A 17,456-nucleotide genomic window follows, 5' to 3' on the forward strand; every position below is an offset into this window, starting at 1 on the left:
CTAATCTTTGAAAGGATGAAACCCTACTACTTTTTAGAAGGCTAATTTGTTGGCATAGTTTCTGCCAACACCCTTAAACTGGTACTAGGGTAGATTCTGAAAGGCCTGAAGACTGAATATTCAGAACTGGAGAAAAGGCCCTTTCTGCTTGGGAGTTGCTGTCCTACTTTAAAAGACTCTCCTTCATTCTCCCCACTTTTGCCCCAGGGGTGCATGGACTTTCTAAAATGAAGACATCAATAATAATAGTAGTAACAGTAGTGGTAGTAGTAATAATGCCCAACAAACAGAGCCCACAGGATCTGGAAGAACAGGTGAATTTATTGGCGAGCAAGAAAGACATTCCAGCAGACTGATACAGCAGGATAAAAGGCATCCATCTTTAGAAGAAGCTGTGGGGGGAAAGGCTTCCTGGCTTCCTCTGGTGCCTTTATTCCGCAGGAGCAAATGATATGTTAATGGGTCTGAATACAGTTCTGCACAAGGATTCAATGTTAACCTAAAGGAAGAAGCAAGATGTAGGGACAATCAGATTTAAAGGTGAGAGATGCCACTATGAGGAACTGTTTCTTTGAGGGCTTTAGGCAGGAAGCTCATGATCCAAGTTTATAAAATAATGTATAGTGTGGTGAAACTAGGCAGAGATAAATTTCTCTTGCTTTCACAAAACTAGAAAAACCAATGAGGCTGAATGGTGGGAGATTCAGGAACAGACAAGAGGAATGACTTCTTTATACAGTTAAACTATGGAATTCATTACCCCAGGGGCTGATGATGGCCACCAGCTTATAGAACAATCCAAACTATAGAGATCTGCCTTGTTTATCAGCTTCGTTGTTGTTGTTTAGTCATTTGTCGTGTCAGACTCTTCGTGCCTCTGACGTGCTCTGGTTTATCAGCTACATTGGCCTAAAAACTATTGCATTGAAACTCATCCAGCTGTGACTGGCAGAAAGTCCCCATACCTGGTGGAGGACAGAAGCTCACATCCACTGTATCTACAACAACATCACTGATATAACCCAAACCACACACACTGTCCATGTGCTATGCAGGAAGCTTCTGCCCAGCTTGGAGAGGAAGGCACAGTGCTCTGACAGGTCCAAGGGCCCTCTTGCCACTGTCCCAAAGCCTGCCCAGCTTTGAGAAGGAGGCAGAAGGGCTCCAGCTTCCTGTCAGTAGCCTGTCACCTCCTTCCCAAAGCCCAGGAAGCTTCTGCTCAGCTTCCGGAGGTACGATGTTCACACATGCGATGTTGCAACATCACGCACGGAATGTCACTCTCCCCATCGCCTTTGCAATCTGGAGCCTTTGGCCCTAACTGTTACCCTATGAAAAATTTCCCCTCATGCCACTGTTTTCCACCTTTTAATTCTGCAGAAGCTGTGGGTTCCTTCGCCATACAAGCCAAAGGATAACAGTGTTTATCTAGACTTTAGGTGAAAAGGTAGTTTGCAGCAAAGATACCACCTCTCCAGTAACTGTCTGCCATTTTGGGGGGTGCAAGGTATTGGGGGTGCAAGGTATTAAAAAAGGCTGATCGCCAAAGAATTGATGCTTTTGAATTATGGTGTTGGAGGAGACTCTTGAGAGTCCCATGGACTGCAAGAAGATCAAACGTATCCATTCTTAAGGAAATCAGCCCTGAGTGCTCACTGGAAGGACAGATCCTGAAGCTGAGGTTCCAATACTTTGGCCACCTCATGAGAAGAGAAGACTCCCTGGAAAAGACCCTGGTGTTGGGAAAGATGGAGGTCACAAGGAGAAGGGGACAACAGAGGACGAAATGGTTGGACAGTGTTCTCGAAGTTACAAACATGAGTCTGACCAAACTGCAGGAGGCAGTGGAAGACAGGAGTGCCTGGCATGCTCTGGTCCATCAGGTCACGAAGAGTCGAACACGACTAAACAACAACAACAAGGTATTGTTTGTTTGATTGTTTGTTTGTTTTAAAAAGGCTCTCCAGATTCCATTCTCCACTTCTGTCTTCTCCAGCTTCAGAGTGCACCTGCTTCTACCTCAACCCATAACTCAAAGACTATCACCAGCAACAAGGCTTCCCCCTCTCCCATGAAGTAAGTATATTTATTGTACTACTGCAGTTGGAATAAGATCACTGCATAAACCATGTCAAGAGGTTCCTTAGGTTCTCTGGAAAAATTGTAAAAATTCTGTATGCTTACCAGAGCCTCCACACTCCCGAAGGCATTCTGCTTCATTCACAAAGTTGTTTCTATTGCCATTGCAGCCACCAAATTGGAAAGGTATACACTTCTTGGTTTGGGCATCATAGTAAAAGCGAGGAAAGTTTTCATGGCATGGCCCTTTGTCTAATGGCTGTTGGCATGTGGGAAGCAAAGAGTCTGGAATTTCAGAAGGGAGAGAAGGACAAAGACACCTATTATTTCATTGTTTGAACGACAAAGGAAAACAAAGTCTGAAGGGGTCATGTTTGTGATCGCCACTCTTAAGATGATCTCAGTGACAATAATGACACCTCTGCCTTGACTCCCTCAGCAGTCATACTGATGGAGAGGTAAAATCATATACCAAAGGAGACTGGCTGAAACTAGCTAGGTGCGACTATGATTTATGTAGTTCCATAAGGCAGATTTAGCATGGTGCCACGTCTACCACCATTGGATGGACAGTTGAGTAGAGAAGCACAGCTGAGGCTGGAATTCTACTCTCTTCCTCAGTCATCCCTACAAGAATTGCTTGAACTCCTGATTTCTGCTAGGCTGTGGTAGCTCCTGCTTAGCACAGTGGGTCTAATGGTGGTAGACTTGGTGCTTATGGGCAGATGCTACTGCGTCTTGTGAGGACACAAGCCTTACTATCCTGGGAACAAGGTGGAAAGTCCCAAGTGATTTAGAAACATTAGAAAAGGACTTTAAAAAGGAGACTGCAATACTGAAGAAAGCTAGCACAAGGTACAGTGCATATGAGGATCAGACATGAAATGCCATGAGACTCTTACTTAGACTCAATCCTTACCTGGATTCACTTCAGGGTTTCTCAAATCTTGAGGTTTTCCTGTTATAATAAGGACAAGGAGTGCAATGTTACTATATGGCAGGGGTGAGAAACCTTTTTCTATCTGAAAGTTGCAACCCCTCATGGCAACCTTACATGGCCTGCATGCTAGTGGTGGCAGGTTAGGACCAGGAGCTGCTTTTTTTAATTGATTTTTTAGCATATCAGTTCCAACAATCATTTAATATAACTTCTTATCTTATACAATATTTTAGACTTCCGCCAACAACCTCTGAAGATTTTCCGTTCTTTATCACTTGTTCCGCATTTCTTAATTTCTCTATTACTTTTAATTGTCCTTAACTAATAATTCTTTTCAAAGTCTTTCTTGCAATATTTCACAAAACCATCCTTGCAGAACCTCTTGCAGTCCTACTAGAGTAATCTGTTTATTACAATTGCTTTTCAAATAGTCCAAATATTTACTCCAGTCCTCTAAGAATCTCTGATCCTGCAGGTTTCGAATCCTTCCTGTTAATTTATCTAATTCTGCATAGTCCATTAATTTTATTTGCCATTCTTCTTTTGTCGGAGCTGCTCTTAGCTGCCCAATGCTTATTCAAGAACAGAATGGTCACTTGCAGCTAAGGGCTTACTGGAGCTCAGCTTAAGACCCAAGGGCTGCCTTGTCTTTTTGCATGAATCAGCCTATAAATTAACATCTTTCCTTCTCCATACGCCATCAGAGATTAGGTGGAAGGCAATCAGATTGGATACAGTAATGCTCCCACCCAACTATGGCATGCTGTCCCAAGGAATGCTCGCCTGGCACCGTGCCTGATGTTCTCCCCTTTAAAAGTGTTCCTTATTCAGAGGTTGCGTTAACTCATGTAATCCTAATAGGAGAGGGCTGTAAACACCAGAAACCTACCAACCATGCAGGACATTTTCTGGACTCTTTCCACCACCACCACCCCTTTGACAGCTGTGTAGGTTTCCAACTCTAGCATCAAAGGCTGAATTTCTTTTGACTTTTTAAAAAGCAGCAGCAGGAGAACCCCTTCCCCAGCAGGATTCCTACACTCTCATTACCCCTCTCATGTTTAAAGGGCAATGTTATGTACTAAGCTTGGATCCTAGAACAATAGGCAAGTAGGATCCTAGAATGCAACAACTGATTGGCCTGCAGGAAAAGACCAATCAGGCTCCAGGAGGGAAGCAGACTCAGCCAATCAGACGGGACTCATTGTGTAAATAATGTATATAAAAGCCTGAGGTTGGGGGGGGGGCAAGTCAATCACTGTTTTGCAAGCTGCAATAAAGAGCATGAAATCATTACAGGACTCCGAGTATATTTCAGGCAAGATTTCAGGTACTGAAGCTTAAATACCCTTAATGAGTGGATAATGTTAAAAGAAAGGTGCAGGTTGTTTTGGTTGCCTGAAATTACCATAAAAACTTATTTCTACTTACCCAATGGTTCACACATCTGAGAACACTCCCAGTAAGACTCAAAATTGTTCTCATTGCCTCCGCAGCCACGATAAACAAATGGCAAACATCTCTTGTTCCTGACATCATAATAATAACGCGTAATTTTCTCTCGGCACCATCCTACACGTTTCCTCTTTTTGCATTTCTGAGGTGGGTCTGGAGGGGGAAAGGAGGGGTGGAAAGCTCATATAATCTCTTATTCTGCAACATATTGTTTAAAATGTTGGCTGCCACCCCCGCGTTCTGCAAGACTCCGGGAGCTTACAGGGTCTGTGTTCCTTTGTAGAATTGAGACATGACAGAGACTGTTGTAGCTTTAAGAAATATGGTTTATTCAACTCTTTACACCTACAGTCTGCATGGAGGGAGTTACAGCATGGTCATTTCAAGAGGGGCTTGTCCCCCACAGCAGTGCAGCCAGCCTTCAGCCAGGCTGCCCAAGATGGATCCCAGTCTCTCTTCTCCCTTCTTCTCAGAATACCCTGCTAGAAACTCTCTCTTCCTGTCACCTCACACTGAAGCACCACTCCCATGTAAAGGCACATTAATTATTTCTTTTAATTGGGGGGGGGCATGTTGTGGGCCAAGCCACTGCAAGCACCTTGTGTGCTGTTTTGTTAGCCGTGACCCCCGCTAATTGATTTACGAACCTCAATTAGCGATTTATTGATGCCCGGCACGCTTCCACTCCGGCACCTCTCCGTCACGGTTCAGCAGAGCTTCGCACAGCGGTGTAAAAACTGTCACCAACTTGATTCAGCTTTCAGACAAACACACGGAGTCCCGTTTGTCTATTTACAGCATTTATTCCAATATTCCCCAGGATCCCCCTGGACTAGTTGTAGCCATCACAGCGCTGCGTCTGTTCCCCACAGCTCACATAGTGGGACTGGCAAACTTTGCCCAAGCTCCGCCCGAGCTTCTAAAAGTGACGTCAGAATGGTGAGGCATCATGGGAACAACTTAACCAGTTAAGTTCCAACTCTCACACCCCCTCTTGCATCACCTTCTGACAAGACCCTTTTGAGTTCAACACCTTCCCCTTTGCCTTGTGCTTCTTCCCAGCATCTTTCCCAGGCACCTGTTGAACCCCTTCAACACTCCCAGAATCACACTGTGCGACACTTTTCCACGCACCTGTGACCTGATACCCTACTGACCCATTAGGACCAGCAGTTGTGTCTTCTCCGTCAGACTCTCCCCCCTCTGACTTGACAACCCTTCAGTGAGCTTTCTCCATTACCGGAGATGAAGCCTCACACCTGGACACTCCTTTCACAACCCTTGGAGATGCCCAAACCTGCCCTGAACCCTGACCCTGGATCTGGTCCTCATCACCGGGATCTGAACCCTGATTCTGGACCTTATCCCCATCACTGGGTTCAGCCACAGCCTCCCTTCTCCCTTGAGAAGACTTTGCACCCGTCACCTGGTGACGTATTCCCTTTTCCTTGAAAAATTCCTCCAGAGCAGACCCAGTAAACTGTGACCCTCGGTCGCTCTTGAACCCTTGCACCTTGGTGGAGAACCTTCGTTCCACCTCCGCAACCCAATCCTGGATCAGTTGCGCCACCTCCCTCTGTGATTTGAGAGAGAAACACCAGCCAACCTGGCTGTGGTCACCTGTCAGCGACAGCACATACCTGGCCCCACCCAGACTCTCAGACCTCTTGGGTCCTGACAGATCTGTGTAAACCAGCTCAAATCCTCCTTGGTTACCCTCCCAAACCCGGGAAAACCAAGTACCTGTGCACCCTTGCATGCCCTGCACCCTAGGGACCTCCCACATTCCCGGAGTTTGCACCCTTTTGTGCACCTGGGCAACTTCTGCACATGACTGGGAACCTTAGCACACTGCACCTGTGCTTTTCCAGCATTCCCACCACCCTCCAGAGGTGACTCCAGAACAAAGAAATTGTTCTTGCCCTCCACATCGACGAGCAGCTTTCCCCCTCTGGAAATAGAACAGGTGTTATTTTCAAAACACATTTTTGAACCCCTGCTTCGTTAGAGCAGATACAGATAACCGACAACTATTCAGTCCCGGCACAACGCAGATCTCTAGCTCCTCCTGTGAAGGAGAAAAAAAAACACGTTAGCCAATAAAACAATTGCTCCTGTTGAAAACAGCCCTGCAGTTCCGCAGCTTTCCTATCAGGTGCTGCCTGATAGCAGAAACCAAAACACCCAGCGTGTCATTCGTGTCCTGGCTGGAGTTGTTTTTCACAGTTGCCATAGAAGCAACAAACGTCCCGCTGCCTCAGTCCTTGTCAGCGTCCGAAAACCGCAACATCCTGCGTTGCTCTGAAGACTGGACTTATCTCAGAGTTCCCAGACAACTCTGCAGTACGTATCTCCCGCTGCAGCAGATGGCTGGCCTTGAAGCCTGGCAATGACGAACTCCAGTGGAAAAATACTGCTCCGGGGCTCCCAGCTGGCTTGGCCTTCCTCCTTCTGGAACGGCGCCTCCCACCAGCCTCGCCCCCTCTGAACCTCCACTTCATTCCAGCACGTACAGTGGAAAACTTTTCAAGCTTGCCTTTGGAACTTTCCGCCCCCCCGACTTGCTCACTAGCACTCCTTGAGGCTAAAGCATCAGGAACAGGGGCTCCAGCCATCTCTAGGCTTCCAGCTTCGATCTGCCCTTGGCCTCCTGCTGAGCCTTCACAGCAAACACAGCAGTACATTTCCAAGCGCCAATAGTTCCTTTGCCCCCCCTTCCCTGGGGCCCACAGCCTTTCCCAGCTGTGCACCGGCTCTCACGTAGGTGATCAGCGCCATCTTGTCTTTCTGTTCTGAAGCAGCCATCTCCCGGCCCTTGCTTTCCGCCTCCAGCCTCACAAACACCCTGGAGCGCTGAACGGCCTCTGGCTTCCTGGCACCCAGAACAGTAGACTTCAGATCAGCAGCCAGGTTGCCCAACTTCTTAAAGTGAGCCTCCCACAGTCCTCCAAGACCTGGCAGCCTGCCATCTTCCCCCGGGGCCCAGCGTACTCACGTAAACAACCAGCCTCTCTTCGGCTCCCGGTTTAGCAGATCAGCTCCCCTGCCTCTCACAATTCCAGGCAGAATTCCAAGCTGGCATCAGCAACGTCGTCAGCTTGCCTCCAAACGTTAGACACAGCCCCAAGCTCTCTGCAGCGTCTTTCAGCTTGCTTGCCTGCTTGCCTCAGATTCCGGCCTCCCGTTCTCCAAAAGCGCCCCCAAGCTGTACTCACAAGACTTCCAGCTCCCCTGGCGTGGAGAAACGATACCTCAGCTGCCCTCAGCTCTTGGCAGTTCTCAGCAACACAGGCACTCTCTGCGTCTCGCAGCTTGCTTGTTTGCTTCTGCCTGCTCCTCCTGCCGTGATTTTACAGCTCCCGCGACAGTTTTACAAGCGATAATTTATGGGTCCATAACCTGTGCTGTTTTGTTAGCCGTGACCCCCGCTAATTGATTTACGAACCTCAATTAGCGATTTATTGATGCCCGGCACGCTTCCGCTGCGCCACCTCTCCGTCACGGTTCAGCAGAGCTTCGCACAGCGGTGTAAAAACTGTCACCAACTTGATTCAGCTTTCAGACAAACACACGGAGTCCCGTTTGTCTATTTACAGCATTTATTCCAATATTCCCCAGGATCCCCCTGGACTAGTTGTAGCCATCACAGCGCTGCGTCTGTTCCCCACAGCTCACATAGTGGGACTGGCAAACTTTGCCCAAGCTCCGCCCGAGCTTCTAAAAGTGACGTCAGAATGGTGAGGCATCATGGGAACAACTTAACCAGTTAAGTTCCAACTCTCACACCTTGTCCAGATCCTAAAGCCTCATCAACTAAAACAAATCCCATATTATCAGGTAAGTTGTGTCCGACACCTTACCTGCTCCATAATAATGGTAGCATAGCAAATGAGACTGAAATTATTATTATTATTATTATTATTATTATTATTATTATTATTATTATTATTCCCTACTGCCCTTTATCTGAGAATCACAGGGCAGTTTACAATATAAAAACACAAAACTATGTACCATAGTAACAGACAAAAACAATACCACCACATAGTTTAAAAGGCTATAGATCTTTTTAATTAGGCAAAGGCCTGGAAGAAGAGGGTTGTTTCTATCCAAAAAGCACCTGGCAAACTTGTCATTGAAAGCCTTTGATGGTTCCAACATTCTGTTCCCATCGTCAAATGTCAACAGTTTCCTCACCACATGAAAAAGCTCCACTGGCCAGCTGCTTGAGGATGCAATGAGGGAGCAAAGTAAACATGATTTGTTTCCTTCATCACAATGCAGTAGGCACAACGATGCACTCTTGTTCCCTGCAACTTCACTTCTCGCAATGAGGGAACCGCCAGAAGGTCCTCGGCACTGGACCTCAGTGTCTGGGCTGAACGATGGAGGTGGAGATGCTCCTTCAGGTATACAGGGTCCAAGGCAGTTTAGGGCTTTAAAGGTCAGCACCAACACTTTGAATTGTGCTTGGAAACATAGCGAGAGCCAATGTAGGTCTTTCAGGGCTGGTGTTATATAGTCCTGGAGGCCGCTCCCAGTCACCAGTCTAGCTGCCTCATTCTGGATTAGTTCTAGTTTCCAAGCCACTTTCAAAGGTTGCCCCACATAGAGTGCATTGCAGTAGTCTAAGCGGGAGATAACCAGAGCATGTACCACTCCGGCGACACAGTGCGCAGACAGGTAGGGTCTCAGCCAGCGTACCAGATGGAGCTGGCAGGCAGCCGCCCTTGATGCAGAATTTACCTGTGCCTCCATGGACAGCTGTGAGTCCAAAATGACTCCCAGGCTGCACACCTGGTCCTTCAGGGGCACAGTTACTCCATTCAGGACCAAGGAGTTCCCTACACACACACATACCCTCTACCCCGCCCCAAACAGTACAGATTTGGAGAATAGGATATTATTTAAACTTAACAAAAAAAGGTTATCTGCAATCATTATTCTAACTCTGTTGGGCACTTTCTAAAGTGGGGGTCAGTGTGCAACCTCCCCAATGCAGTGAAGGCCAACCTGACTTGGTTGTGAACCAGAAGTAGTATTCAGCTTAGTTCCCTCCTGCTGAGCCACAACTTCCAGCGTTGAACCAAGATCCTTGATATGTGAACCAAGGCCAACCCCCCAAGCCTCACAGAACTGAGTAGCAAGCTGAGGGGGTCCCTGCCCATTATCTTGGTGCTTAAGTTATAGCACAGGCCTGCCTGTTGCGACTGTCTTACCTCTCATATTTGCAGGCATTCTCTCTGCACTAATCATGCACCTCACTGAGGAACACAGAGCAGACAAGAATAGGAACTCTTACCTTGTCTCCACTTCATATCAATTCCCATACTTGTCCAGGATACAAGGAGTTCTACAAAAAGGGCAAGGGGAAGATTGTTACAGTATGGTATGTTTGATGTGAATGAGTGTCCAGTACTGGCAAAACCACTTTTATATTAGAGTTCTATAGGAAAACAAAAGGGAGTATTTCGGCAACTTAGCAATTAGCTAGACACTCAGGAGCCGTTCTTAATCTAAGTTACCATTCTTTTCTTGAATAAACTTCAGGCTATTTTAACTGAGCCTTATTGGAGCCTTAGAAGATATCAGCCTCATCTTGACATAGCCAAAAAATAAAGTAAGGCTTTCCAGTAGGTTACCGATCAAAGGATTGGTGTAATAGGCTCAAACTGTTTCGTCCTGGTTAGCAACCTTGTAACAACACACACGACATAACAGGCTAAGTAACAATATAACGTCTATTTCAAAAAACAATTCAACATATCATATCACAATATGCAAGTCCATAGGCAATTTACCCTATGAGCGGAACACATACTGAGATATTAAAGTCCAGTTTATTTAAATTATTAAATTAAATAAAATCTACCATTTCTATCAAAAAATGAACTGGGGGAGAAGTTTTGTTGTGATCAATCAATAGTTCCTGAATCTGTAACTTAACAACATCTAAAGGAACATTGGTATATAGGGAAGAGACAGCCCACGTAGCCACAATACTATGTTGGGTAACAGTCATGTTCTCAATAAGGGTTATAATGTGTTTAGTATCCTGAATATAGGACGGAGTTTCTTTAGTAAAGGGATGTAAAAAAGAATCAATAAAATGTGAACAATTTTCCAAAAGGAAACCTGAAACTAAGACGATAGGTCTTCCAGGCAGTGGTAACCTATTTATACGTATTTTTGGAAGGGTGTAAAGTATTGGTATGTTCAGGACATACAAATTCTGCTAGCGGTATGTCTACGTACCCCAAAGATATAGCTTCATTTAAAATTGTCTGAAGTTTGTTCTTCACCGATATGGTGGGATCACCAGATAAGGGCGAGTAGAAATTAGAATTATTCAGTTGTTTCTCTGCTTCTTTAATGTAATCAATCTTGTTCATTAAGACAATAGCTCCACCCTTATCTGCTGGTGTTATAATTATATTCTTGTCTGCAGCGAGTTTGCTCAGGATCACTGCGTCCTCCTTGCTTAGATTATATTGCATGTGTCCCTTCTTCTTTTCTTTACTATTTAAATCATGATGTACCAAATGTTGAAATGTTCTAATTAGGTGATTGTGGGAGACTGGGGTGAAGGTAGATTTGCACTGAACTTGAAACGTTCAGGTATCCATGGTCTGTTACCAAAAAAATCCCTTAATTTAATCTCCCGAATCAACTTAAATCAATGAATCCTTGTTTGGAAAGCAGAGCACTTGGGTGTAGATACAGAACCTAAACCTATATTCAACATGCGGAGTTCATCTGGAGTAAGTTTTCTTTGGGATAAATTAACTACTAAAGAAGTACTATTGCTGTCTGTGCTTACTTCCTCTGGTATGGGTGCCTGATGCACTGATTGGAAAAAGAATGCTAAGTGAGACCGGATCTGAGTCTAAGCTCCCTATCTTCATCTGTACCACTGCTACTGGATAAACTATCATAATCTGTAGGCATGGTAAAACAATGCTGCTTGTCGGACCTATTGGATAGTCTGTTGACTTGTCCAGATGGGCTAAGCCATAAATAAACCCTACCTGTCGCGTAATCTTTGAGATCTCTACTGATTTTCTTTTTCTTAAAATTAGATAATTCATTGGAGAAACTCTAGAATTCTCAAAAGCATTGACACGCGGAGCACTACAAGATTGATATAAGCATTCCACATCATGGTTATTGCTGATATAAGAACTGAATAGACTGTATCTCCTGATCAATCCGCTGGACTTTAATCTCTCAGTATACAGTATGTTCCGCTCTTTTGATAAGTAGGTCTATGGAATTACATATTGTGATATGATATGCTGAATTGCTCTTTTGAAATAGAAGTTATACTGTTACATACAGCCTGTTACGTTGTGTGTGTCGTTACTAGTATTGTATTTACGTAACAAAAGGTTCAGCGGTGTTTTGTATCTGGTTAGCAACCTGGCTGCTGAATTCTGCACCAGCTGGAGTTTCTGAACTGTCTTCAGAGGCAGTCTTGCGTATAACACATTGTAGTACTCTAACCTAGAGGCTACCAGAGCACTGATGACAGAAGTTAGGCTGTCCCTGTCCAAACAGGGGCACAGCCGGCCCACCAGCCAAACCTGATGGAAGGCATTTTGCACTACCAAGGTCACCTGAGCCTCAAGCGACAGAGAGAGAGTGTAATCAAGAACAAGCAGCCTCCCATCCATCTAGTCTAGGGAACTACCTAAGAATAGTGCCTCAGCCTTATCTGGATTTCATCTCAGTTTGTTGGCTCTCTTTGAGTCCATTACCAAGGCAAGACAATGATCCAGCAGATATAAAGGAGAAGTAGAGCTGTGTGTCATCAGCATATTACTGACAACATACTTCAAAACTCTGGATGACCCCACTCAGAGGTTTAATGTAGATGTTCAACAGTATGGGGAATGACATTGAACCCATGGGGCTGAAGAGCATTCTCTAAGCATCACCCTCTGGAAGCAACCATTCAGGTAGAACCGGAACAACTGTAAAGCAGCACCACTCTAACTCAGACAGCTGCTCCAGAAGCATAAAAACTCTAGCAGCAGAGAGCATAATCAGTATAAGAGATTCTCAAACAAGAAGATATTTGAAACAGATTTTCACTTCAAACATTTGGGAATTTAAAAGGCTTAGGAAAATAGAGGGGGGTGGGAAATATTTGCCCTTACCAAACCTTTCACACTCGTAAATGCAATCAAAGAGATTTGCAAAGTTATTTCTGTTGCCTCCACAGCCACCGTAAATGAACGTCTTGCACATGCTGTTCTTAAAATCGTAGTAATAATTTTCAAGATCTAATTTGCACCGTCCAGGTCTTGGAGGGAGTCTACATTTTCTAGGCATAGATTCTGGGTGGGGGAGAGATGGGAAGATATCATATACTGCATCTCATTTCATTTCATCTTTTGAAACACAGAAGAAAACAAAGTTGTTACATTTGTAAATCAAACATCTAATACTATCTCTGCCTAGTAGCTACAGATGGAACCTCCAGAATGGGACCCAAAGAGCCAAAGAGCCAACTGGAAGCCTAATTTTGCCCCATTGTAAATAGTCCAGTTGTGATCTCTCCCACAGTCCTTAAGATGACTATAACATACCAATGTGCTAAATCTGATGAAGTCTGTGGGTTCATGCTGACTGTGAAGCTGCTACACAACCTTCCCTATTCCCCCCCCCCCACTGGTCTCTCCTTCACTTCCAGCTGCTCTAATTTAAAAATTAGTTTTGCTTGATGCATCATCAAGAACAAAAAATGTGGAGGTATTAGTGGAGGGATGAGGTAGGGACTCCTACTCCCTCGCTCCTGTGGAATGGATGATGGGTTGTGGTGCTTCCAAAACTTGCAGTTAGTCCGTTCATAAGCTGAATGCCATACACTGATAATGTCCACATGTATAATGAGCCAACTTCATTTTGATCCAGCCAAGTTTACTAGTACTGCAGTTCGATCTGAGATTGATTTTGAGTTCATTTATATTCTACACCCCTGAGATGTCTGCAAGATGGAAGGCAGGAGTTCTTTGGTAATGGCTCTAGTGAGAGGCTTTCCAAAGGCGATTTAATCAAACTCTCTTTATTTATGTAACTTCCTGAAATCTAAAAGTGTCTTTGGGAAGTTAGGAAGCGTGACGCCTGATGCATGCTTTCAAAATACAGCTAGAGACATCGCTGGAATTAGTGGTGTATGTGGTACATAACATGGTTTCAGGAGCTGTATGGGGGAGAAATATAGCTGCTTCCATGGCATGATTTGTGTGTTGTTGTTGTTGTTGTTGTTGTTGTTGTTAGCATACAAACCCTGGAAATAACTTAATGTGAGCACATCACAGAGATGCTTCTGGCTCTGTTGTGAAAGGTATGCAAAACGAACTGTGCTTCTAGGCCTCTAGATCTCTTACCTTGAAGAAAATTACAGAGAATAAAGAAGAAACAGTTTTAAATCCCGTGGGCCACCTCATATTAATGGAAAGATACTCCAAAACCTTTTAATAACAGGTAACTTGAATTTGAAGCACTTGAGTTTGAAGCACAGCGAGCAAATTGTGAGTGGTGATGGATCACTAGCTAGGGTGCAAGTACTTCTGCAAGGCCCAAAGGAATGTATCCACCCCCAAATGGAGGGGTCAGAGAGACAAGTATACAGGCAGGCTATACACATGCCAGAGAATTGTTGCCCCTATGACACCAGCACACTACTCTGTCCATGCCTCCATATCCCATCCATTCTGCAATGGATGCCTCTCCTGCAGAGAGGCTGGGGTCCTGCAAACTAGTTGCCTACATGAGTCAGAACAATGGAAAGCTTACCTTTTGTATAGGCAAAGAAACCCTGCAACTTAGACCAAGGTGCAAATAATACCATGATGAGGAAAAGGAGTGCAGTGTCGCTGCACTGCATGGCGGCTGTTTGATGTGGACACTCAGTGCTGAGAGGAACCTCTTTTTATGGTTTCAATAGAGAGAGGTGTTCATTTAGATGACAATCAAAAACAATTTTTTGGCAGGTAGGGACACTCTGAAGCGACTTTGCTAAGATCAAGGTAACTTTCTGTTCTTGAATAAGAACTGTTCTCAACTAGGTACATAGTGGAATAATTAAGTCAATCAGCATAACCTTGGCATGGCCAGAAACATTTCCGTCCCCATAAGATGGTGATTCAAGCCTCCTCCTCATCCAAGTATTTGTACAGCCTGGCACCTGATGACAAACAATAGACGTTTGTTGGTTAATAGGCTCTTGTGACTTGCGGCTGTTAGAAGCTTCAGGGAGGCCCTGGCAAGAAAGAGCAGATCAGATGGAACTATTAGAGGAATAACAGTAGGAAATAAAGCAAGTAAACTAAAAGCATTCGCAGATGACCTTGTGATTACGGTAGAGGACCCAAAAAATTCTCTACAGAAGGTGTTGGAAAAGATCCAGGATTTTGGACAGGTATCAGGTTTAAATTAAACAAGAACAAGACTAAGGTTTTGGTGGAAAATGTGACGGAGCAATATAAAAAGGAGGTACAACAAATTACAGACTAAACTATTTACAAAAAAGTCAGATATTTGAGGGTATGGCTGACAGCTAAGAATATTAATATATTCAAAGGTAACTATGAAATTATATGGAGAGAAATAAAAAGGAATTTAGAAATCTGGGGAAGAATGAATTTATCACTTTCAGGAAGAATATCAGTGATTAAAATGAATGTATTGCCAAGAATGTTATTTTTATTCCAATCGATCCCAGTGGTATACGGTACTGGATACTTTAAAGAATGGCAAAAAGATATTAATAGATTTATCTGGTGGGGAAGAAACCAAGGATAAAATGTAAACTATTATCAGATGATAAAGAGAGGGGGGACTTCACCCTGCCAGATTTGAAATTATATTATGAGGCATCCTGTATCTGCTGGATCCGGGAATGGATAATATTGAAAAATAGAGATATTCTAGATTTAGAAGGGCATGATAATAGATTTGGATGGCATGCATAATTATGGTATGAAAAAGCAAAAGTAGAAAAAGGACTTAAGGATCACATAATAAGGAAATCAAATTTTTCGGTATGGGAAAAATATAAAGACTTATTAGAACAAAAAACACTGTGGTGGCTCTACCCATTAGAAGCAATATCTTTGGAAAAAGTGAACATGAGGGCTAATTGGCAGACATATAGAGAGAGCTGTTAACCAAAGTAGAATACCAGGTAAAATTAAAAAACTGTGAAGAGATAAGAGAACTGGTAACAGACTGGTTAAAGTATCATCAATTAAATGATATCTTTAAGACAGATAAAAAGAAAGATTTTAGTTATGAGTTACCAAGATTTCCAAAAGATGTTTTAGAAAATAGTATAAAATTATTGTAGAAAATGTATAATTTGCTCCTGGAATGGCATGCCAAAGACAAACAGGTCAAATCAGTGATGATACATTGGGCAAAAGATTTGGGACATAATAAACAAATGGCAGACTGGGAGAGGCTATAGAAAACAGATTTAAAATTCACAGCATGTTGTTCACTGAAAGAAAATTACATGAAAATGATGTACCGGTGGTATTTGACTCCTGTTAATTTAGCAAAAATGTATAGAACAAGTACAAATACTTGGTGGAAATGCAAAGAAAAAGAATGTACCTTTTGTCATATGTGGTGGACATGTAAAGTAACTAAAAATTTCTGGGAGATGATATATCATGAAAGGGAATAAAAGTTTAAAATAACTTTTGTTTAAAAAAGAAGAAGCTTTTTTATTAGGAATTATAGGTACCAAGATACCAAAGGACCAGAAAAGATTGTTTATATATGCAACAACAGCCGCACAGATATTATTAGCCCAGAGATGGAAGAAAGAGACAACCCCGACGGGAGAGGAATGGCAAACCAAGTTGATGGACTATGCTGAAATGGGAAACTAACTGGGAAGCTCAGAAATCAAGAAGACAAGAACTTTCTTAAAGAATGGAAAAAGCTTATAAATTATCTACGAGACTATTGTAAACAGGTTAAAACATTAGCAGGAATTTTAACCACACTTGTAAAATAATAGAAAGTATGGATAATATAGAAGGATAAAAAGTTGGGTAAGTATTGATAGGCAGTTGTAAATATTATCATTACGACCCATGGAAGGGATGGGGGAAAGTCAGGAGATTCAGAGTAATCTTAATATTTGGATTTTGAATTTTTTGTTGTTGTATGTTTATACTTTTTAAAATCAAATTTTAAAAATTATATATATATAAAAGTTTCGAGGAAAGTGTCCTACCCCATTTACCATGTGAGGACTGGAAGCAAAAAGGGAAAGTTCATGCAGCTTTGAATTTTGACACAGCTTCAGCCACCTGGAAATTATGGTTGCTGGAGGGTTGCAGCTCTGCTACTGCTACTGCTCTTGTGCTCTTGCTTTCTGTGCTTGCCTCCTCAATAGCTGGACCATCTATATATCAACAGCAGTAAATCGGGGGAGCTTATGAGCCACAACAGAAGGTAGAGGTTATTCTGCGTTTCTTTAATGAATCTAGAAACATGAAACAACTGGACGTAAGAGAGTTTCTCTTACAAAAGTAAGTGTATAGCTAGTCACATGTTGTGCATACTGTATATTGCTTTGCTATACATAAATTTTGTGGATTCATTTCTTCAGAGCCGTCTTTCCCATTGGGCTTACTGGTGCGTTGCGCCAGGGCGCCGGCCTTTCAGGGGGGCCCCAGCAAGTTGTTGGGATTTTTGACTACGTGCCATTCTGTGCAGCTTCACACAGAGTCAATTAAGAGTTGGCCGACAGCCAAGGATGACTGAACAGAGAGGAGTAATCTGTGTGGAGATATGGGACCCTGGATACAGCTTTGCCATTGGTTGAGGTCTCACACAGGCATGATGACTTATGACCTAACTGACTGCAGTGTGTGTTGGTCAGTGTGGAGTCTGAGAGTAGTTTGGAGTTTATTAAGAGAGAGCTAGTTAAGATCCGTATCTGTTCATGTATATAGTAACT

The 17,456-nt window shown here is 43.5% G+C and overlaps 1 protein-coding gene across 1 annotated transcript; it reads right to left on the bottom strand.

Moving 5' to 3' along the window:
* Window positions 1-303: 303 nt before the first annotated feature.
* Window positions 304-14,630, bottom strand: LOC310695790 (carboxypeptidase inhibitor SmCI-like). The gene is made up of 7 exons (XM_083480749.1): window positions 14,276-14,630; window positions 12,634-12,813; window positions 9,777-9,827; window positions 4,451-4,627; window positions 2,999-3,037; window positions 2,185-2,364; window positions 304-499 (listed from the first exon to the last, which is right to left on the bottom strand). Exons 1-7 carry the CDS (start codon window positions 14,364-14,366, stop codon window positions 495-497), a joined length of 723 nt encoding a protein of 240 aa, XP_083336875.1. The 5' UTR covers window positions 14,367-14,630; the 3' UTR covers window positions 304-494.
* Between the last annotated feature and the right edge of the window lie 2,826 nt (window positions 14,631-17,456).

Source organism: Podarcis liolepis, assembly GCF_965112155.1.
Source record: "Podarcis liolepis genome assembly, chromosome: 16".
Lineage (NCBI taxonomy): Eukaryota > Metazoa > Chordata > Lepidosauria > Squamata > Lacertidae > Podarcis > Podarcis liolepis.